The 18,989-nt window shown below is 48.4% G+C and overlaps 1 protein-coding gene across 1 annotated transcript; it reads right to left on the bottom strand.

Annotated features, from left to right (window-relative positions):
• Positions 1-43: 43 nt before the first annotated feature.
• LOC119454066 (uncharacterized) lies at positions 44-18,706 on the bottom strand. Its single transcript, XM_049667898.1, has 12 exons — positions 18,610-18,706; positions 18,025-18,074; positions 17,133-17,254; positions 14,108-14,152; positions 11,779-11,820; positions 9,407-9,577; positions 7,915-8,114; positions 5,741-5,835; positions 4,763-4,880; positions 2,869-3,015; positions 1,516-1,629; positions 44-350 (listed from the first exon to the last, which is right to left on the bottom strand). Exons 1-12 carry the CDS (start codon positions 18,649-18,651, stop codon positions 195-197), a joined length of 1,302 nt encoding a protein of 433 aa, XP_049523855.1. The 5' UTR covers positions 18,652-18,706; the 3' UTR covers positions 44-194.
• Between the last annotated feature and the right edge of the window lie 283 nt (positions 18,707-18,989).

Genomic DNA, 18,989 nt, shown 5'->3' with positions numbered 1-18,989 from the left:
GAAAAACTATGGAGCTGGCACGGAAGTGAAACGCAACGAAGGCTTAGTTTCCGATACTTTCTTGCTTTACAAAAGCGACGCGAAGCGCTGGGCGCTCGATATCGCCGTCACGCCGAGCGAGCGGTGTTGGCCCCTGGTCTTTCCCGACCACTTGGTGGCCAAGGACCGGGACCACCACGCGCGGGCGCGTCGCGTCAGTCCAGCCGTGCTCGCTGGGTGGACGTGACGAGCTTCTTGACGACGCGTAGCAGGGGCACGCTCTTCTTGGGACAGACGCCCTCGAAGTCGTCCTTCTCGACGTCATACGCGGCCACGCAGTAGCGCGGGAACTCGTGGGCCAACCGCCACAGCTGCGATGCATAACGCGAAAGGTTAATTTAATTATGGAGAAACGAGACACACAGCGAAAGAGCAGTTATTGCGGCTGAACAGGTCACCGGGACTAACGCACACTAACTATGCTTTATAGAAGAGCATTTCTTTGGGCCAGCTAGTGATTCATATTAGGAAAGGGTTGGAAGCGCAGGACACGGGATCACATGGATGACTGTACGGTCGTCTTTGACAGGCAAGGCGCATACGTAAACGTGCAATTGTACGCGAAGGCTTAGCCCTGATTCACACAACCGTCATCCACCACGTCGCTTCACCATTACGACACCGGCGTGAGATCCGGTATGTCCTCAAAAGCGGTACTACGGCGATGTTGGCCAGCACCCCCTTTTTTTGTGGAGCAATCGACCAGGAAACGTTCTCTGCTGACGGACGCTGGTGCCCTGACGGGACGGAGTGGATGACGGTTGTGGGAATCGGGCCTTGCGTTCTGCCAAGACGTGCCATTTTGTTTGCGTGGTTGATACTGCGCTCGTGTATAGCCACGCCCCCTTTCCGGAACCCTTTAAGAAAGAAAGAACTAGAAAAAATATAGAAAAATAATAATAATGCAAAAATAGGCATTCGGCCTTAAATCTGGAAAGCAAAAATTTCACCAACGATTACGATACTCCCTGAATGAGAAATTTGTGCGCCGTTGCATACGTGTTTCACTTCGCGATATATTGGCTGGCGCTGACAATCGGCCTCAGTGCGGCACGTTCCGAAACGGAGCGAAGTGGTGGCGCGACTGCCTTGCTCACCTGGAGATCGCGAGAGCCAGCGCGTGGGTGACGCGTGCATGGGCGCGATTCACAGATGCCGCCGCCGACAAATCTACCAGACGAAGCGCGCTACTCTGGCGCCATCGTCGCCGAACTACGCTTTTCTTCTCACGATTTCGCCATACCCTCCTCCTCCGCTTTCCGCCTCATGGTTCAGCTGCACCCTCCTCTCCGCTTTCCTCCTCGCCGCTCTTTTCATCCCCCGCCGCGCTCAGCGTTCGCTCTCATCTTTCGCTGTGCTCGTTCGTTCGGTTACGAGGTACGACGCCGACGCTCGCCGGAGGAACGGGTGCCTCAGAGATGTGCTCTAAAGCAACACAGCTTTCTGCCGATTGCTTCGCATTAGCACTATACAAACCTTGTTGGTGAAGGTCTGCTTGTTGTCGTAGGCATAGTAGGTGGTCCGGTTTTCGCGGAACCGCGACAGAGCCCTCCAGTCCACGCCTTTCTTCATGGAGCTCTGCTCGCAGGGCTGCAGAGGGGACAGGTGAACGACATTAACATTGCGTTCCCGCTCTGCCGGCAGTACAAGCTTGATATCTTCACCCGTCCGCCCTTGATTGCGAAGATTAAGAGTGTTGTTAAAATGCTTGTCACATATGGTTCCGCAGTGGTCTGATAATTAACACTTTTAACCATAAAGTGTTTTACTAAATTTAAATTACAGGAAAATGCGATGCTGCGATCGCCCAACTGTTGTGGTAATGATGGTTAGTACATAGATTAATTTGTCCGATCTTTAAGCTTGTGGCTTAAGATACGTAAGTATGCTTGCAGCTATACTTGCAACGCTTTACCTCCCTTCATTGGCCTAAACATTGAAGGTATCCTATTTTGTTTAACGCCGAAGGCGTTAAATCGCGGTGAATTATTTGCACAATCGCGGTGAATGCACAATCGCGGTGAATTATTTTATTGAAATGATCGATTAAGTCGCAAAGTCAAAAAGACCAATTAATTTTCTAGCCGTCATTCTCAAGCTGGCTAAACAGACATGCTTGCAGCTTTCATAAACATCAGCGCTAGAGCTCCTTCTAGTAAGTTTTGTAGGAACTCACTGATTTTAAACGTGGCCTCCGAAATCGAGCGGCACGCGCCGTCGCCGCCCTATCTCGGACGCCATGCTATAACAAAATTAAGCATTTGTCCTGACAATTTCATCCGTGTCCCTGTTTTACATTCAACGATACCTATATGCCAGCCGGCTCGGTAAAGCCGTCAACTCCTGCGATTGAAGCAGGTTTTTCGCATTAAATAAATGTTAAGAAAATAGGAACAGTTCAAAAGCTACGCACTTCCACTCATAGTTGCCATCAGTCTGCTAAGAATGCCTCAACGCACTTTACCGGCATCGTTTGCAGCGACTCTGTTGTAGCGGAACTCAGTGTGAGGCCAGTATATTGGTTGTGGCCACCATACAACGGATGCACGGAAAAGCAATTTTTTCGGCCCGCTGCCATCAGCGCAACGATTTTCCATCCCTCTGTTCCTGCACGACGAAGCCTCTGTAATAGGTTATGTCCAAAACATGACGTCTAAAACGTGTTTCCGGTTCTGCAATTGCTTCCAGAGTAAGCAATCAGCAAAATCGTGGCCTTCGAGATTCGCTTCTCCTGCCCACGAGAGAGCCGTCTCTGGGGCTCGGATTTGGACATCACCAATGAGGCGCCCCCACTACCACGACAAAGTCTGAGCGGAGAGGCGCCCGTACCTCCTTGATGCTGGTGTAGGAGTACTCGAGTACCCTGTTCTTGGTGGGTCCTTTGCGGGCCTTGATCACGGCCATGGAGATGGTGAAGCACACATTTTCCAGGTGCAGGTGACGACGCCATGGGTGCACCTGCCACAGCCGGTACCTCTGCGCAGCCAGGAAGTAGTTCAGGTGTGCGCGCTGTTGCAAGGTCGTTAGGGCTGCTCGCCGGTCGCACACTTACTTTCTCTATTTATCATAAATTCATAATTAATAAGGCGAAAGCCTTATATGTCTCATGAGTCAGTCGACCTTGAGCGATAACGCGTCGACGACGCGAAAGGTACAAGAAGGCTACGAACCTTCGACCTTCGGTGGGAGTCGAACCCATGTCCTTTGGTATTATTGTAGGCGAAGTTAATTAAGACATAGTTAATTAGGATCGAGTTAATTAAAGCACTCGAACCCACGACCGTAGGTGGGAGGCAGACCCTCGTCATTTGGAATTAAGAGGGATGACTAAGCGACGTACACTAAGCGAATTAAGGGGGATGGCTAAGGGAATTAAGAGGTTGAGTGAGCGAATTAAGAAAAGAAGGATGACTAAGCGAACTAAGGGGGATGTGTACGCAATGTGTCCGTCTTTAATGCATCGGCACTTGGGATTTCGCCTTCAAGCCGTCGAAGGAGATATAATCAGATCGTTGTTTTAGCACGTAAAACCCCACAATGAAAAGGGATAACATAAGGGACCCTTTGAATTTGGTGGCGTTTGCCCGCGTTAGCTCAAAATGCGTGCGGCGTTGGTGACTGTTGCTGGAGCCTCTGATATAAATAGGCACTTGGTGCCGCAGCTAAACGTCGGCTCCCTTCCCTCCCCCTCCCCCACGGACTCTCGCGCGTCTGAAGAAGGCGCGTTTGCTCTACATATATGGTCATTGTAAAGGAGAAAAGAGACGCCTACTTCTGCAGCCCTTAAGCGAGCATGGCGCAGAACGCGCGTTTGTTCTCCGCCGTGCGTTCCCTCCCTGTGAAAGCGCGCGTCCCTCGCGCCCTTTCACTCGCACATACAGCGTTCGGCGGCGCGCGGCGACGATTTCATCTCCAAATGACGTCATACGGAACCTCACGGCGACGGCGACGGCGACGCCGACGGCAGAAATCTGCTTTTGAGTGTCCATATAATTGCTATCGCAATAAAATGCGTGCGGCGTTGGTGACTGTTGCCGGAGCCTTTGATATAAATAGGCACTTCGTGCCGCAGCTAAATCGTCTCAGGGACATAATCAGATCGTTGTTTTGGCACGTAAAACCCTATAATGAAAAGGGATAACAAAAGAGACCCTGTGAATTTTGTGTCTTGTTGGTGGCCAAAAAAAAAAAAGAACATCCTAGGACACCTAAGCAGATCTTATGAGTTGTGAAGGCAAAAGCATTAATGCCCAATTGAACGCCGCTGAGCGGTGCTTCGAACTATGAACTGCTCGAGGGCAAGCGAGAGCGTTGAGGCGCTTGGCCAACGCCTCCTAGATAGTACAAGGCCGGTGCACTTTGATCCGTGACGTCATGCTAGCTTGCCCGACTGCCATAGAATCTAACGGGGACGCTCCCGAGTAAGCCGCGGTGATTTTGAAGTGAGCGCTTTCCTCACGGAACGCATGACAACGTAAATTTCGGTTAAACTATCATGATGTCATAAAGGAGAGTCTACAGGCCTGCCATCTAGGAGGCGTTGGTTTAGCCCAGTAGGTGAGACACTCGGTTTCCGAGACAAGGATGCTGCAACAGTAAACGAGACTGCTTAAGTCTACTGGTAGGAAGGAAAGCCGTGAGACTCCTCCGCATGACAATTTACTAGAAACAGGGTGTTAGAAGAGACGTGCGTTTTTGAGAATTTAAGGTACGCAATACGAACCATGTAGACGTCGTTCTTGTGCGAGCCAGCGAAGGGCTGGTACGCGTTGGGGAAGCGCCTGGTCTGCAGGCCGGGCAGGTTCACCACTTGCGTCTCCAAGACCAGGTAAGCGGGGAGACTGCAGGTGGATCACACGTCTTGGCCATTGTCCTCGACAATAGAAAACTTAAGCCCGATCACCCATATTGTCATTACCTCGTCACCGCTAAACCACGTGTGTCTGCCATATGAATATGCCTCTCGTCACAGCTCTGGTAACAGCTGGTGAGACGGTTAGGGATCTAGACACGTGATAAACGCTATATGTAGCGTCTAAAAAATGGCGGCCATGACGACAACACACTGCTTTCTTATCGCATGGGTTTTGTACAAATCAGTACTGTGAAGAGCCTTCAGGTAGATCAAGGAACAGAAGCGTAGTGTTTGACCTGCATCAAGGTCGCATAATTCTCATCGCCGTGTCGACATGCGATTTTGTGATCTCACAGAATTTCGCTATCCTTTCCGGAGCGCCGAGAACTAGAAAATTTTAGGCACAATGTGGGCCACTGCATTAGTGCATTTTCGTGCTAGGAAAATCATATCGCTAGTGTTCTTTTGAACCGGGCTGCATTGGGAACACAACAGTCTTAGGGTAAATGCCGAATTCCAACAGTCATCGTCCATTGTTATGTAAAAGTACAATAGTAAAGTAAAAGCCCACTAAACTTTGCTGGTAAATTCCCTGTTTATTCCTGACTCACACGGACCCCAGACAAACCTGAGACGTTTCCGTAAATAATTTACGCTATGCTAGCGTACGTTATAGCGCTTCCAAAAACACCTACGTTGCCTAAAATTTACTGAAAAAGTTTTAGCGACAATTTTAGCGACATCGCAGCAAAATTTAGTTGTAGTTTAACGACTTTTTCGTTTAATTTAGCGAGGCGCTTCGAAGAATTATGGCAACACTGATCACGAAGTAAGCAAATGTCTTGCCTGGCCAGCTTTTTGAACAGGACCTTGTTGAGCTGCACCGTCTTCTGTACCCTCAATATGAGGCTCGCGTTGGTCCTCATCTTCTGCACGAAGTTCTGAACAATCGGAGAGGAAGAGCAAAGGCACAGAGTAAAGAGGGAGAAAGGCTTTTAACACGGACCCCCGTTCCCCTTAGTAGACCAATGAGCCATCTATTCTCAAAGTATTATCTTCATCGCTAAAGTTAAGTAACACTTTAGGTACAATTATTTGAAATCGCGCAAGAAATAGGGCACGGATATACTTGCGAAAAGGGTGGGCAAAGCTCGCCGTCATTGTTGTAACAATGCCCAGCATGATGAATGGACATGTCTGCACTGCGGAAGCGCGCATTTATATCGTGAAGAGCGATGGCCCTTGTCAGCGTGTAGCGACCAGGCTGCGTTAGCTTACGTTGGCCCAACTTCTCAAACTTACATTTAGCAGCTTAAAATAAGTCAACGGAACAAACACTGTCAGTGATGACAGTACAATGTTCTTTGGGCGCCAGTGCAATACAGACGAAGTACCCTTGCAATTTGTTTTGTAATATCAGGCGAGCGTTGACCGCACGTCATGTCAGCGACCTTTAGAGGCAAGGCGTACTCCTCAAGCGAATAACGCAGGAGAATACATTCTAAAGGGAAATCGTCTTGCGCCCCCGGCGCAATTGTCATCGATCCCGTCGCCCCTCGCGTCTACAAGGGCGCCGACACGCAGCGCGGTCGACGCTCGCGCGATATTATTAGAAAATTCATAGCTCTTTCACTACTGTGATGATGGAAGGCAGCGAAGCTGTGACTATGGTGGATCGGCTATAGTGAATATTGCTATAGTGAATTTATATATTATCATTACTGACTATATTGAGCGTCTTCGGCATGTTCGTCAAAGAGCAAGGACACTGGCGCCTTGTTTGCACCACGCGCGATGGTCAAGTAGCGCGTTTGCTGCGCCAAGTACGGTCCATCGTCATATACTAGCGCATGAGCCACAGCGTTCATAGCCGCGGCACACTGCACGGAATCGTCAGAATCCAGACATCAGGATCTTGGAAGATTTGGTTAAACGACCGTCCGTCCCATAGCGAGTCCAAAGGGCAACTGCTGATTACAGCGCTTGCGCGATCTCTACGTCATGAGACAAAGGAGCACAACGATTGGTGGGACGTGCCGCCACCGAGTATCGCGACATTTGTGAAAGAGGCGTCGACGGTGGCGAGGGGTACAACAATGTGCCATCCATCATCCGTTTTGACACCTGTGCTAAGGCACAACTGGCGGGAAACCGCCACGCACATCGAGCCAAACCCCCGCGTACATGGAGCCAACGCAAATGCCGCTGATTACAGTTTTTTTCTACACGCGGACACGAACATGGGGAACCTAGCCCTTAACAGCTTCGCTGTAAAAATTGCAACGGTGTACACGCGAACACAGAAACGCCCACCTCACTTTCTGTGTGTAGTCTACGTAGTTATTCTGCTCCGCAGCCCCCAAAAATTCATCACCAACCGTCGAGTCCACCTACTCGTGCTGTTATCACTAACTTTGGTCAGTGTTGTGGTTTGGTGAATGAGCATAGCTTCATATGCCTGTTTATAGCGCTCGTGCTATGCACGCTCGTAAGCACTTTATGCTCCATCTCAGCAACTCGGTACAGTGCAGCAAGGACTATGGTTGGCGCTGTCCTACCGGAAAGGAGAACCAGAAGATGGCACTGCCATCACCGGCGTAATGATGGCGCTACGACGACACATTCGGAGCTTCACAAGAAAATTAGCAGCGTCCAATGAACGACTCATTCTCTCTTTTCTGTAACATGCAGCCAGCTTACGGTACTGACTTGCCGACGAGTCTATGCTGTACTGCGCATAAGTTAGTGTACGGCCTCCGAGATCTGGAATCGCGTGAGTGTGGGTGTACTTATCTCGGAGGCAACTGTTGGTGAGTCGTGTGTAGAAGCTTTCGCGCGAAAATAGGTTACGTCTAAAACATGTAGGTCGTGAGGTGTCTCCGCCTCCAAAATTACATTCGGTGCATATATAGTCAGCAAAAGCATAGCCTTCGAGATTTACATCTGTTACTCAGAGTAAAGCGTCTCTGGGGCGTGCATTTGGGCACCACGTATTGCAGGCGGCGGCGCAATTGCGTTACCTCGCAGAATCGTACGAGCTTGCTCCTCTCGGTGTGGCTGCTCATGACGAGCTCGATGCCCCGTAGCCTGTTGAAGCGCAGGTAGGAGACGAGCGCCTGGAGGACGTCGCCCTCGTTCCACGAGGCGGCCTTCCAGCGGAAGGACACGTACCGCTCGTGGGTCTTGGTCAGGCCGGCGAACACACGGTAGCCCTCGGTGTCTGCGTCGCCAAAGCATTCGCGATTCATTTACTTTCGTGTTGTCGTACGTTCACTCAGTAATTACGTGTCTCACTCCGTCCCCCAGTGCCATAAACGGCGTGCAGTAATTCTCTGTTTGTGGACTTCCTAGCATTGATCAGGGCTAGGGACTGAAACTTTCTCGCATACTATTGGCCTTGTGATCGTAACGGGGTGTGTGAGAAGCAGTGATCACGTGATCAATTGATAGAGCACTGAATGAAGATTACAACGTTAAATTGCAGCGTACACCGAGTACAAGAAATACATCGCTACGCCGCATTGCATAATGTACGTTGCACATGCACCAGGGGAAGGAGAAGGTGTTGGGACAGTGCCCGCGTTCTCGGCAATATTAGGTTGTTAGTGCTGTGGAGATTCACCTTGATATTACAGAAAATACGTCACTACAACAGCCACGAGCGTTACCATTGTTTCACGTCTTGATAATTCGTGTGTATAGGAAAATGTATAATACAAGATTCGCCATACAAGATGGGCTCCTCCCGTATAGTTACAGCCCTGAGAGATGACGCAATATGTAATTAGTCTATCACATCGATGTCTTCACTTGAAAGTTCATCGGCTAGAATTACTAGTTAGAACGGTCAGCCACTTAGTGTTGGCCAGTTCTGTTTTTCGATTTCTCGTGAATGAATTTCTGCCTTTTCGAGTACAATCCAGATCAATGAGTATAATTTGATTATACCTGCTACAGATGATCTAAACCCCTTCTAGTCCAGTAATGGTGAAAAACAAGCACCAAGACTAGTCTTAGAAATCTGAGCATTAGAAACTGTGTATAATTTGGCGATATGGTCAGCCACCCACGCACGCACGCATGCACGCACGCATGCACGCACGCTAGCGCGCACGCACACACACACACACACACACACACACACACACACACACACACACACACACACACACACACACACACACACACACACACACACACACACACACACACACACACCACACACCACACACACACACACACACACACACACACACACACACACACACACACACACACACACACACACACACACACACACACACGCGCGCGCGCGCGCGCGCACACGCAGTAACTATATTCAAGGGTCTAAATTCAGTGAATGCCAAAAGATTCATTCGTTCCTCCATGTATTTAGGCAGGGTGCTTCCAAGGCAAAGCTTTCATTCAACGGCACACGCTTAAGATAATCATGCGTTCATCCAATTTCCTATGGACCTTACAGTGAGTCGGGTATTCTCTCGTCTCGCATACCTCTGACATCCACGAAGAGCTTGCCGCTTCCCGGCATGCGCTTTACGACCAGCGGTCCGGTGTAGATGACGTGCGTGCAGTAGGCGTCCAGGGCCTCAGACAGCTTCTCGGTCCCACGGCCGCTGGTGGCGCACAGCAGCACGTTGGGCGTCACACGAATCGGGGCGTCGTCTAGCAAAGTGAATGCGTCGGCATATATTTACTTCACGGCAGCATTAAGGAACGTTAAAGGGGCCCGCGCAAGGCTCCATAGGAAACATTGGTTATAGGTACTATAGATGTTGTGAAGCGCCGTCTAGAGAGCGTTTTATCGCCACAATTAAAAAAAAAATCGTTCGTTATTAGAAGGGAGAGGAGAACCTGAAACGCCGCATCATCCATACATGCCGGAGGCGGGTTTCACTGCGTACATAGGCATCCTCTCTTTTTGTCCCGACAAGCGCCCGCAAGCGAAATTCCTTCCCTGCCTTATCCCACACTGGAGCCGAAGTGCCGCGTCAGGTTTACGCCATGAGCCGCGCCTCCTATTTATTTTTATTCAATGTAGTTACTTCCCTTTAATCACAAAATCACCTTTAGTGGCAGTTTTGTGCGTTCTGCGCATTATGATTTATCGAACTCTAGTGCCATAATTCGGGACTTCGAAGGCAGTGTGTCTGACATAGAAGTGGTTATATGCGTTACCCCGATTCTCTCTAAGCTACGTACATTCGGCTGGTCCTCATACTGAACTATACTCGGATCGCAACGATACCGAACCCGCTCTTCATCGGAGCCACAGAAATCGTACCTGAGCCGACTGAGCTCGCCAGAGCAATCAGAGACCGGAATAGCCTTAGCACGTAAGCACGTCATCAGGGAACGCATTCTGCGACGATCGCCTGGGCGATACTATCGCCTTCGCGTGACGTATCAGCCAATCAGCCCATTCGATTTTGCTCAACCAGCCAGTCAGCGTGCGCCTGACGGCGGTATTATCGCCGAACGTGATCCTCGCAGAATACGTCCTCAGCAGGCGCCAAGGCATGCCGCCGTAGTTGACGTCACGGTAAGAATGGAAGCTGCAGCAGCCACGTGACCGGAGGTCTACCAGGTCTCGGTCGCGCTCCCAGGTCGAAACGAAAGTGCATGCGCCTCCGAGGGCTCATTGAGCTGGAGCGCGGCGCTTTAAAAGAACCAGCCGAATGTGCAGAAAGCGCTCGATTTCTAAAAGCCGAATGTAATGCGTACCAAAAGAAAGCTCTAGAGCACTGGAGAATGGCCAGCCGAATATACCATACGGAAACGGGGCTCCTTCACGAGGAAGGGCGCACGGGCTTTCGTTTCAAATTGCAGATGTTTTCGCGCCAGTCAGCGGTTTTGTACTACTTTGCAGTCCCGATCTTTAGCATGTGAGCCTACCGCGCTTCTCTGTTTGCAATGCCCAAACCTGGTGTGGGGCCCTTTAAACACACACGAAGGCACGTGGTTAAAGGAGTAACCCTCCTTTGATTATTCACACCGTGGCCTCCTGTGTTCTTAAAGTGCCCAGTCATTCGCTCCGCAATGCATGGGAGCCAGTGGTCTACTACGGTGGCACCATGTTCCAGTCATATTATATGCCTGCTGCCGCGAGACCATGGATGACTTTGGCAATGCGCTGCTGCCACTCTAAGCCCGCATCTTTGATTGCGTTTGACATGCCATGAAAGAAAGTTATTCCCGGCAAACTGAGACCAGCAACTGACAAATTGGCACCCTCTGAGTGGGTCCAGGTTTTGGCATTTCTGGGGGCGCTATTGTCAATATGCAGAACACTATGCCCAAACACTGGGAACAAAGGTAGTGCTGGTGACTCGAGTTGCTACGAGTAACCACTTGTGCCATATTTAAATATATTTTCGAAAGTTATCGTACTCTAACATCTTAAGCATCTTAAGTCTGTTTTTTGTTTGTTTTTAGTTCTTGTGCACATTGTTGATATTTGTCGTACAATCGAAATATAATATTTTGCACCCTTTGTGGTGGATCCTGCCTGGAAGCAAGAAGTCGCTAAGTGCCTGTCAGGAACAGTATGTCACGCTCATTCTCGCATACCACTCGTGACTAGAAAGTGTATAAAACACGCCGTTAAGGAAAAGAAATGTAGGCAAGATTGATGATTATTGCATAGGAACCAGATAAGCTCTAAAGGGCGCAAAATGTTTCTGAGAGTGTACAACCATGCAGTGCGAACGTACTCTTTCGAGTAATAAGAGAACTCTCGGAGAAGGAGTTAACTGTTGTACAAGATGCTTACTCCAGCCTCACGTATCGCGTACGCTTATTCTCCTATGTTGTATTTACTGCACAGTCGGAAACAAGGACACTTTCACGGTAGAGGGTACACTTACGGTAGATCACCCATTTCTTCGGCTGCACCACGGGCTGCGGATCTGGAAAGGCGATGAGGTGTCTTGTGTTATTTTTAGATGTAGAAGTCTTGCCAGACGTTCAAGACATTTCAAGTATATATGACGCGTAAAGTGTCCAGACCATATATTTATCTAAAAAAGAATCGCGACTAAACTACTGTGAGAAATGTAAAGTTGAATGGCTAAAAATTAAATCCCGGGTATCTACGTGCGAAAACCACTATCAGATTATGAGGCACACCATAGAGTGGAGGACTGCGGAATAATTTTGACCACGTGGTGTTCATTAACGTGCACACAATGCACGATACGCGAGAGTTTTTGCATTTCACCTTCATCGCGATGTTACCGCCGCGGTCAGGTTGACACCCGCGACCTCGTGTTCTATACAGCGCAACGCCATAGCAACTGAGCTACCGCGACATGTTGAAACTCGACTGGTAGCGAGATAGCTGAGCACTGAGGGGTACCGCTTTAATTAAAGCGTGCTCGGCAGCTCCGCTGTGTACGAAACACCGTCAGCGCCCGTACATGCGTATGATGACGGACATCAGCTATAACTGATATCCGTCAGTTATTGAGGCGAAAGCCCTATAGATGGCTCACGGGTCGAGCATTCAATGGCACCAAAATTGATGGCACCGAAAGTGATGGTGCCACCATTGATGGTCGAACCCACCACCTTTGGTGTGAATTAAGGCAACGTTAATTAAGGCACAGTTAATTCAGATCAAGTTAATGAAGGCACTCGAACCCACGACCTTTGGTGGGAGAAAAAAACAAGCAATAGGAAGTAACAACGCATGCGAATGAGAATGTCACGTAATTTAATGAATGCCTCGTGAGCGCGCATGGCTTTCGCCTTCATCCTCTTCTAGCGTACGCTAAAGTGACTGTCAACGTTTTGTGCTGAGAGCTTTAGCTATTTACACACAAAGTTGACAGTCCATGCAGGAACAACAGTCGCGTTTTGAGGTGATGCGTGGGCACCGTGCACAGTGCGTATTATCATTAGTGTGTTTTATCATTTGCATGTGCAAAACTTGATTACCTGAGGCTCCCCGTTCCTCGCCTGGTGCTGCCAAGAGAAGAGAAGCTGCTCATCATTTCTGCTGATGCAACTACGATTCCATGAAATGAAAACACGAGATGATAAAGGACCATGCAACCTTTAATGACTACTGAACGCACGGGGCCAAATATGGCATCTGTTTTCTTTGAGTGGGAGAAAAAAGCTAGGCCTCTTTGCGGGTACAAGGCATTGGTTCAACATGTTCAGACTGCTGGTATTGTATAAACGAGACAGAGGGTGAGCTGGCAACACTTTATTTTTGCACGATCAACGGGCTTTTGAGAATTTCAAAAAAAAGAAAATGCCTTTTTTACACCTCTCTCTGGCATTGTCATCACTGAGAGATAGATAACGAGTGCAATAAATTTTCCATTTTTTTCAGAGTCGTATAATTCGATTTGAATCAAGTGAGCCGAGAAAACGTTATTCGAGGCTCGGGCGGCGTTTTCATTTGACACGAATTTCCACACGGAAGCGTTTTCAAGTTTCGACGCAGGTCCGGAGGACAGGGTGTACGAGGAATGAATTTGGGTCTATGCAGTCACTAAAGGAAATATTATCAACAAAGGTTAGCAATGGTTGAACGAGAGATGTCCAGCAGTGCTTGCGGAAGGCAAGTTACCTTGTCGAAATCTTTACTCCAGCTTCATTTCTTGTTCGACCACTGTGATCACGTCATGGCTCGATCTTCCTGTGAAACTTTGTATTCTTTGGATAAGTACAGTTAGAAAGCCGAATACAAAGTAAATAGCGAAAGTTTATTCAGGACGTGTTGAAAATTGCCGTCAGTTTATTCGTGTTCGTTCCTGTGTCCTTGTAGCCGTAAATAGGGAGTTTTAGAAGTAGCGCATCCGAACGGCTTTGCGTGTATGCAGTAAACACGAACTCCATTTTATACGCCCTTTGCGTTCTTTTGCAAGCTCGGCGATTTGCGTCCCCTAACTTTGGGTGCGCAAAAAAAAAAAAAAAAACTCACGATCGAGTATGCTCCTGAGTAAAGGTCGACTATATAGGCCACGAACTGGTTCTAAATCTTCCCAAAATTACGTTTGTACTACTAGTACGGATTGAAATGCGAAGAGCGTGTGTACTTTAATTTGAACACCTATTTAAAAAAAAGCGATAACGAGACATACTACGATGCGCAACGAATACGGTAGTCGGGTATGTCTATGCTATTTTAAAGAATGTGACGCTGTGTTAAAGGAAGTGAAAGATGATCTGCTGTGTACTCACTGGGTGCGCCCGAAGATACCAGCCGCTGGTAGCGGCGAGGCGCGGCTGAAAAGAAACAAGGCATGTTGTTGGACTAGTCGGTTTATGAATTCAGCAAAATGTTGAACTGCGCGGTTAGAATTTTTGCTGAAAAGAAACATCGCGCAGTTTAAAATTTTGCTGAAAAGAAACAAGTAACCAAGCAGTTTTGGTGGGCTGCATCACGCCTTGCTCTGGCAGGTTAAACATCGAACCACGGTCTTGACCTAATTTCGGTGCGTGTTTTGTTGCAAGCGACCGCTATTACAGACGCACTGCTACTGCTGCTACCCCGTTATTCGCTTACCCGGCTGCTGCTCGTAAAATACTTGTCAAAGCTCTCGCAAGGAATAAGAATATTTTGACAAATTTCGGGACGTTAACATGCATAATTAAAAAAGGTCACAGTTTCGCCCTAAGGGCGAAGCAATGAATGCGATAGCAACCCAGCAATGTCATACGAAGTAAGGTGAGCGGCTTTGGTAGCAATAAGAATTGTAGTAAACATGAGCTGATTAAGTAAGCAGGTGTGCTAGGGCGTAAGTAGACCGACATGAAGAGAGACTCGATGACCACGAGAAGGCGCGTGTGAAACGGTGGTGTTGATGAGAAGCGCTTCCCGTGGGCAGCGCGTGCGAAGGGACACACCTGTAGCTCTGCACTGCCGATCCGGGCAGCATTGCATGTGTAGCGTGCGTTGGAAAATGTGGCTCGACTATTACTAACTGAATGAACAAGCGTGGTGTGAGCGCGCACAAACAAACGTGAATAGATCACACTGAATGACTGCAGACAACGACTGTCAAAACGCTGGCAGCAAGCGCATATATACGTCGCAGCGGCGAAGGTACGTGCGGTCTATCGCTTTAACGGAAACTGAGCGGCGAATGCACGGCGCATAAAGGTCAGAACCGTGGGGAGATAAGAGATGGTGCGGGCGAGACGAGCGCGGTTGTTGGCAGAATAGAAGTGCGCCCCCCCCCCCCCCCCCCCGCTCCCTCCGGCGCTGGCGGAACTTTCCGCTTCCTTGCTTGCGCGTGGGAGATTGAGTGCGTTCGCTCTCCGTGATAGCGCGCGTCCCCACACGCTTCCGCTCGGGCATACAGCGCGCGGCGAAGATTTTATCTATAGGGAACCTCACGGCGACGGCGACGGCAGAAATCCGATTGAAGTGTCCATATAATTGCTATCGCAATAAAGTACTGCAGAATTTCGCACTTTTATTCAAATGCGCTGTCGTTCTCTCCTACTACCGTCCGGCTACTACCGTCGTAAGCATTGTCTTGTCCCCTTATTTTCCGATCGCACACCCAACTGTTCATGCGCTCATATTTAACAGTTTTGTAGCTTAATTCGTAATTGGGCCATCAGAAATTTCAGACCGAATGATATTGCACTATTGTTCTATGTACTTTCACGTGAATACATTAGCCAAGAGCTTTCAAAGCGTCATGTACTTGTTTTCGCGTGTCCTCCGATTGCCATTGCAAATAGTGGCTTCATTAAGTGTCGGGCAGCAATGCAGCGCCTAGCACCATGCTAACATCACCTTAACAAGCCGTTTAAATACTCCACAGGATAATGGACCGCCTCTAAACATGATAGTGTTGTCCTTTCGGCTTTTACTTACATGTCGGTCGCGACGAGCCTGCGGGAAGACGATGAAAAGCTTATCATAGGTCGAAACGAATCGGTGGGTTTTGATCTACACACGGGGGAAAACAAGTGTTATCGTAGTTACGGTGCGAGGCTTCCCGGAGGTGAACAGTTGGGCTGCTATTCTCTCGTCGACTACACGCGAGAAATAATCTCAATAATTTGGCTCGAGAGACCCATTCAGTCAGCCCATTGAGATGCCCACTACATTTAGTGTCCATCGTGGCCCAATTATATGCCAGTGAATTCCGGCCGATAAGTGGGCTGATTTTCTTAAGACACTAGGATTACTTACACCACAGAACTATAGAAACAATCTAATATACATGACGGTGATAATGATGTTGATTTCATTCTCATTGAAACGGGAGAGTGACAAATATTCACATGACATAGCTGTCCTAATTCGATTTTACTAGATCTATTTTGGTTTATTACTTTTCCTGTCTCTATATCATTTCTTTTCATTAAACCTCTATATTATTGTAACATAAGGCTATCTGTGCCTGTAATGACCCCGCTTCATCACTTCCTTGCTTTTTCTCCCCAATGCTCTAAATGTCTTTTTGCAGCTATCTCGCCCGCTGGCTTTCACCAGCTTTGAATCCACAACGCTTCTGGAAAGGGGATGTTCCATACGTTCTATAGCTATGAGAATACCTCGGAATTTCATGTGCTCAGTCGTCTTCGGACATCTGCTGCAGCAGACGCATACCGCATGCTATGGCGCACATGGCAGTGGCGTCATCTGGTGGCGGATGATAAGGTCGCCGTACCAATATTATGGCCACCGAGACGCTTTGGCGCGACGGAATAATATCTTAGTCCATGCCAGTACCACAGCTCAGTGCCGTTGCTTGGCGGGGCAAAGCGAACGTCACTCTACCCAAGTACAGTGGCGCAGCTACGAACTCGGTACGAACGAAGAAAAGTGAAGTGGCAAAGGCATGGCTGGGTTACCATACCTTTGCCGTACGCTCCGCTCATCCGAGGTGCAATAAATTTTATTTGTTGCTGAGAAAGTTTCACGTGTTGGCCTGTATTATCAGACGCATTCAACGCCTTTCTTACAAAATATTCAAGATCTATTTCGCACAGTGTTGTGCGTCACGTTCCCCAATGGGAGTACGCGAATCAGTTAACGATGCGACGTTACGGGCAGGTGCTGTGGAAGAAATGGGATATGCAGGTACACTGTTGTAGACGACACGTAGAAGGAGAAACACAATCGAACGGGAACCAAAAGTGACAGCGCACCAAGCGGGACATGCTGTTACTTCAACAACAAACATGCCAACACTCCCCCATCTCTTTCGGAGTGTTTCGTCCACGCAAGAGTAGGAGCGCGTACCAGCGTATATGAAGTAGGCAGTGACGGCGATGCAGAGTATCAGGAACGTTGCCAGGCTAGCAGCCGTCAGCCAGCGCAGCCTGTTGTCAGGGCCAATGGGGTGATCCTTGGAGAAATCAGGCCTGTGCAGAAGCACGTGCATTCGCGTGAGGAGTGTAATATGACCGCGTATGCGTAAACACGATAGTGATCTGGTTGCCAACATCGGAGTCGACGGAGAAAGATACAGAGCTGAAAACGCCATGATCTTGAGTAACTTTTCAGTTGAAAGACCTCATCGATAACTCGTTGAATTCGACGTGCAAGGTTTGACGCAATGACATCACTAGATATAAAAGTGACTGGACGACTCCACGCCAAAGACACAAGCTCGGGTTTATATGTAATCTTCTATTACCCTTGACTGCTTACCTTTTCCTTAGCATCAATTGGGTAATTTTTTGTACTGTCTTAATTTTAATTTGTTCGTTTATTGCTTCCGTTAGCCACAATAAAGGACCATTTAAGCAGAGAGGGCCATACTGCCCAGTTCTCTTTTTATATCCTGCAAGAAACACGTGACTGCAGCTATTGTCGCCATAGTTCTTCTCAGCATTACAACCGTGCGTGATAAAGTATCTATTAGAATTAAGTGACAACGCCTCCTATAAGTGGTTCGATGGAGGCGATAGTTTCTTTGCTTCCCGACGGCACAGGATAATGAGATTTTTTTTATGACTCTCTGCGGCCCGATAACATCCTACAGAGCGCTGCGCGTAAGCTTAGGCATCACGAAGCGTGCACAATCAAGTATGACCTGGCAAAATGTCGCCACCATCTTCTTTTTTTTGCTTTTTATAACTGCGTAGGTGTAGTACGAATTACATTATGCGCAGCCAAGATACACACTTACCTCATTATGACAAGTGTGTCTACAGTTTTCAGTAGCTTACTTCGATGTAGCTGTCGGCGAGAAAAGAAATGCTTGGCATAAGTCAAGAATTTTCCAAGTCCGGTGCTCATAGTCTTGCAGAAAACTCGACAGACATTACTTTCACATGTCACAAAAACAGCAGACAACAGTTTCCTATTTTGTTTATGCGAGGCTGAAATATGTACAATTTATGGAGCCTTGACATAAGAAAATAAGTGGCCAATTGAATCGATGAGAGCGTTTGACAGTGTAATTGCTATTTCCAGCAGCCCGACAACGTTTGTTTGAAAGGCCGACGAGGATAAGGTTCAGAAACGAGAGTGCGACTCGAAATGGGGCAAGCGGAAGGGTTCAAGGCTGCTGGACATTCACTCCACAGGTTGACGTGAGACTCTTAGAGCCTCGACATTTTGATAGCCGCTGACCCCCAATGAAACAGCAAGCTTGGCGGCGACACAAAGCTACGCGAGTTTCATAGCCCAAAACGGTTCAGTGCTAAGCTCAGTCTACGCTGAATGAGGGTTATTAAGCCATCTGGATGTATTGTAGTGAGGGCCTACTCACAAGCCTAGGTGCGGCAGGCCGGTCGTGACGAACGCCAGGCATATACGAGTCGGGACGCCGATGAATGCGACTGGCACGCGGGCAGCTGCCGGCTTCATCTTCTTCCTTCCACGATCGATGTTGCACCGGTGCGCTTTTCCTCCGCCGGGAATGTGATAAATGTGCAGCCAGGTATGATAAGGAAGTAGAAGAAGTTATGCCCGAGCACGCGAAGTTACGAAGAGGAAGGTTAGGTTTAGAACATTGAAAACCTTGAGTAAATAAACAGGAACATGGATGTAAAAGTGATTTAATCGAGTTAGTGTTTTGCCCTATAGCATTAAGTTAACTGTTAATACTTATGGTTGCGTGCAATTTGTCAATACCCATAAAAGTCGTGA

This window comes from Dermacentor silvarum, chromosome 5 (genome assembly GCF_013339745.2).
Source record: "Dermacentor silvarum isolate Dsil-2018 chromosome 5, BIME_Dsil_1.4, whole genome shotgun sequence".
Classification (NCBI taxonomy): Eukaryota; Metazoa; Arthropoda; class Arachnida; order Ixodida; family Ixodidae; genus Dermacentor; species Dermacentor silvarum.
The sequence above is the reverse complement of the archived record's forward strand: the minus strand, read 5'-3'. Positions and strand labels throughout refer to the sequence as shown.

What these genes read in the sequence shown, in the direction of transcription:
- LOC119454066 (XM_049667898.1), bottom strand. Translation starts at nt 18,651, where the DNA reads ATGCCTGGCGTTCGTCACGACCGGCCTGCCGCACCTAGGCTT. An exon ending in GACACACTTGTCATAATGAG is followed by an intron (nt 17,255 to 18,024) that starts GTAAGTGTGTAT and finishes GCTTCTGCACAG; the next exon opens with GCCTGATTTCTCCAAGGATC. An exon ending in GAAGAAATGGGTGATCTACC is followed by an intron (nt 9,578 to 11,778) that starts GTAAGTGTACCC and finishes TCACTTTGCTAG; the next exon opens with ACGACGCCCCGATTCGTGTG.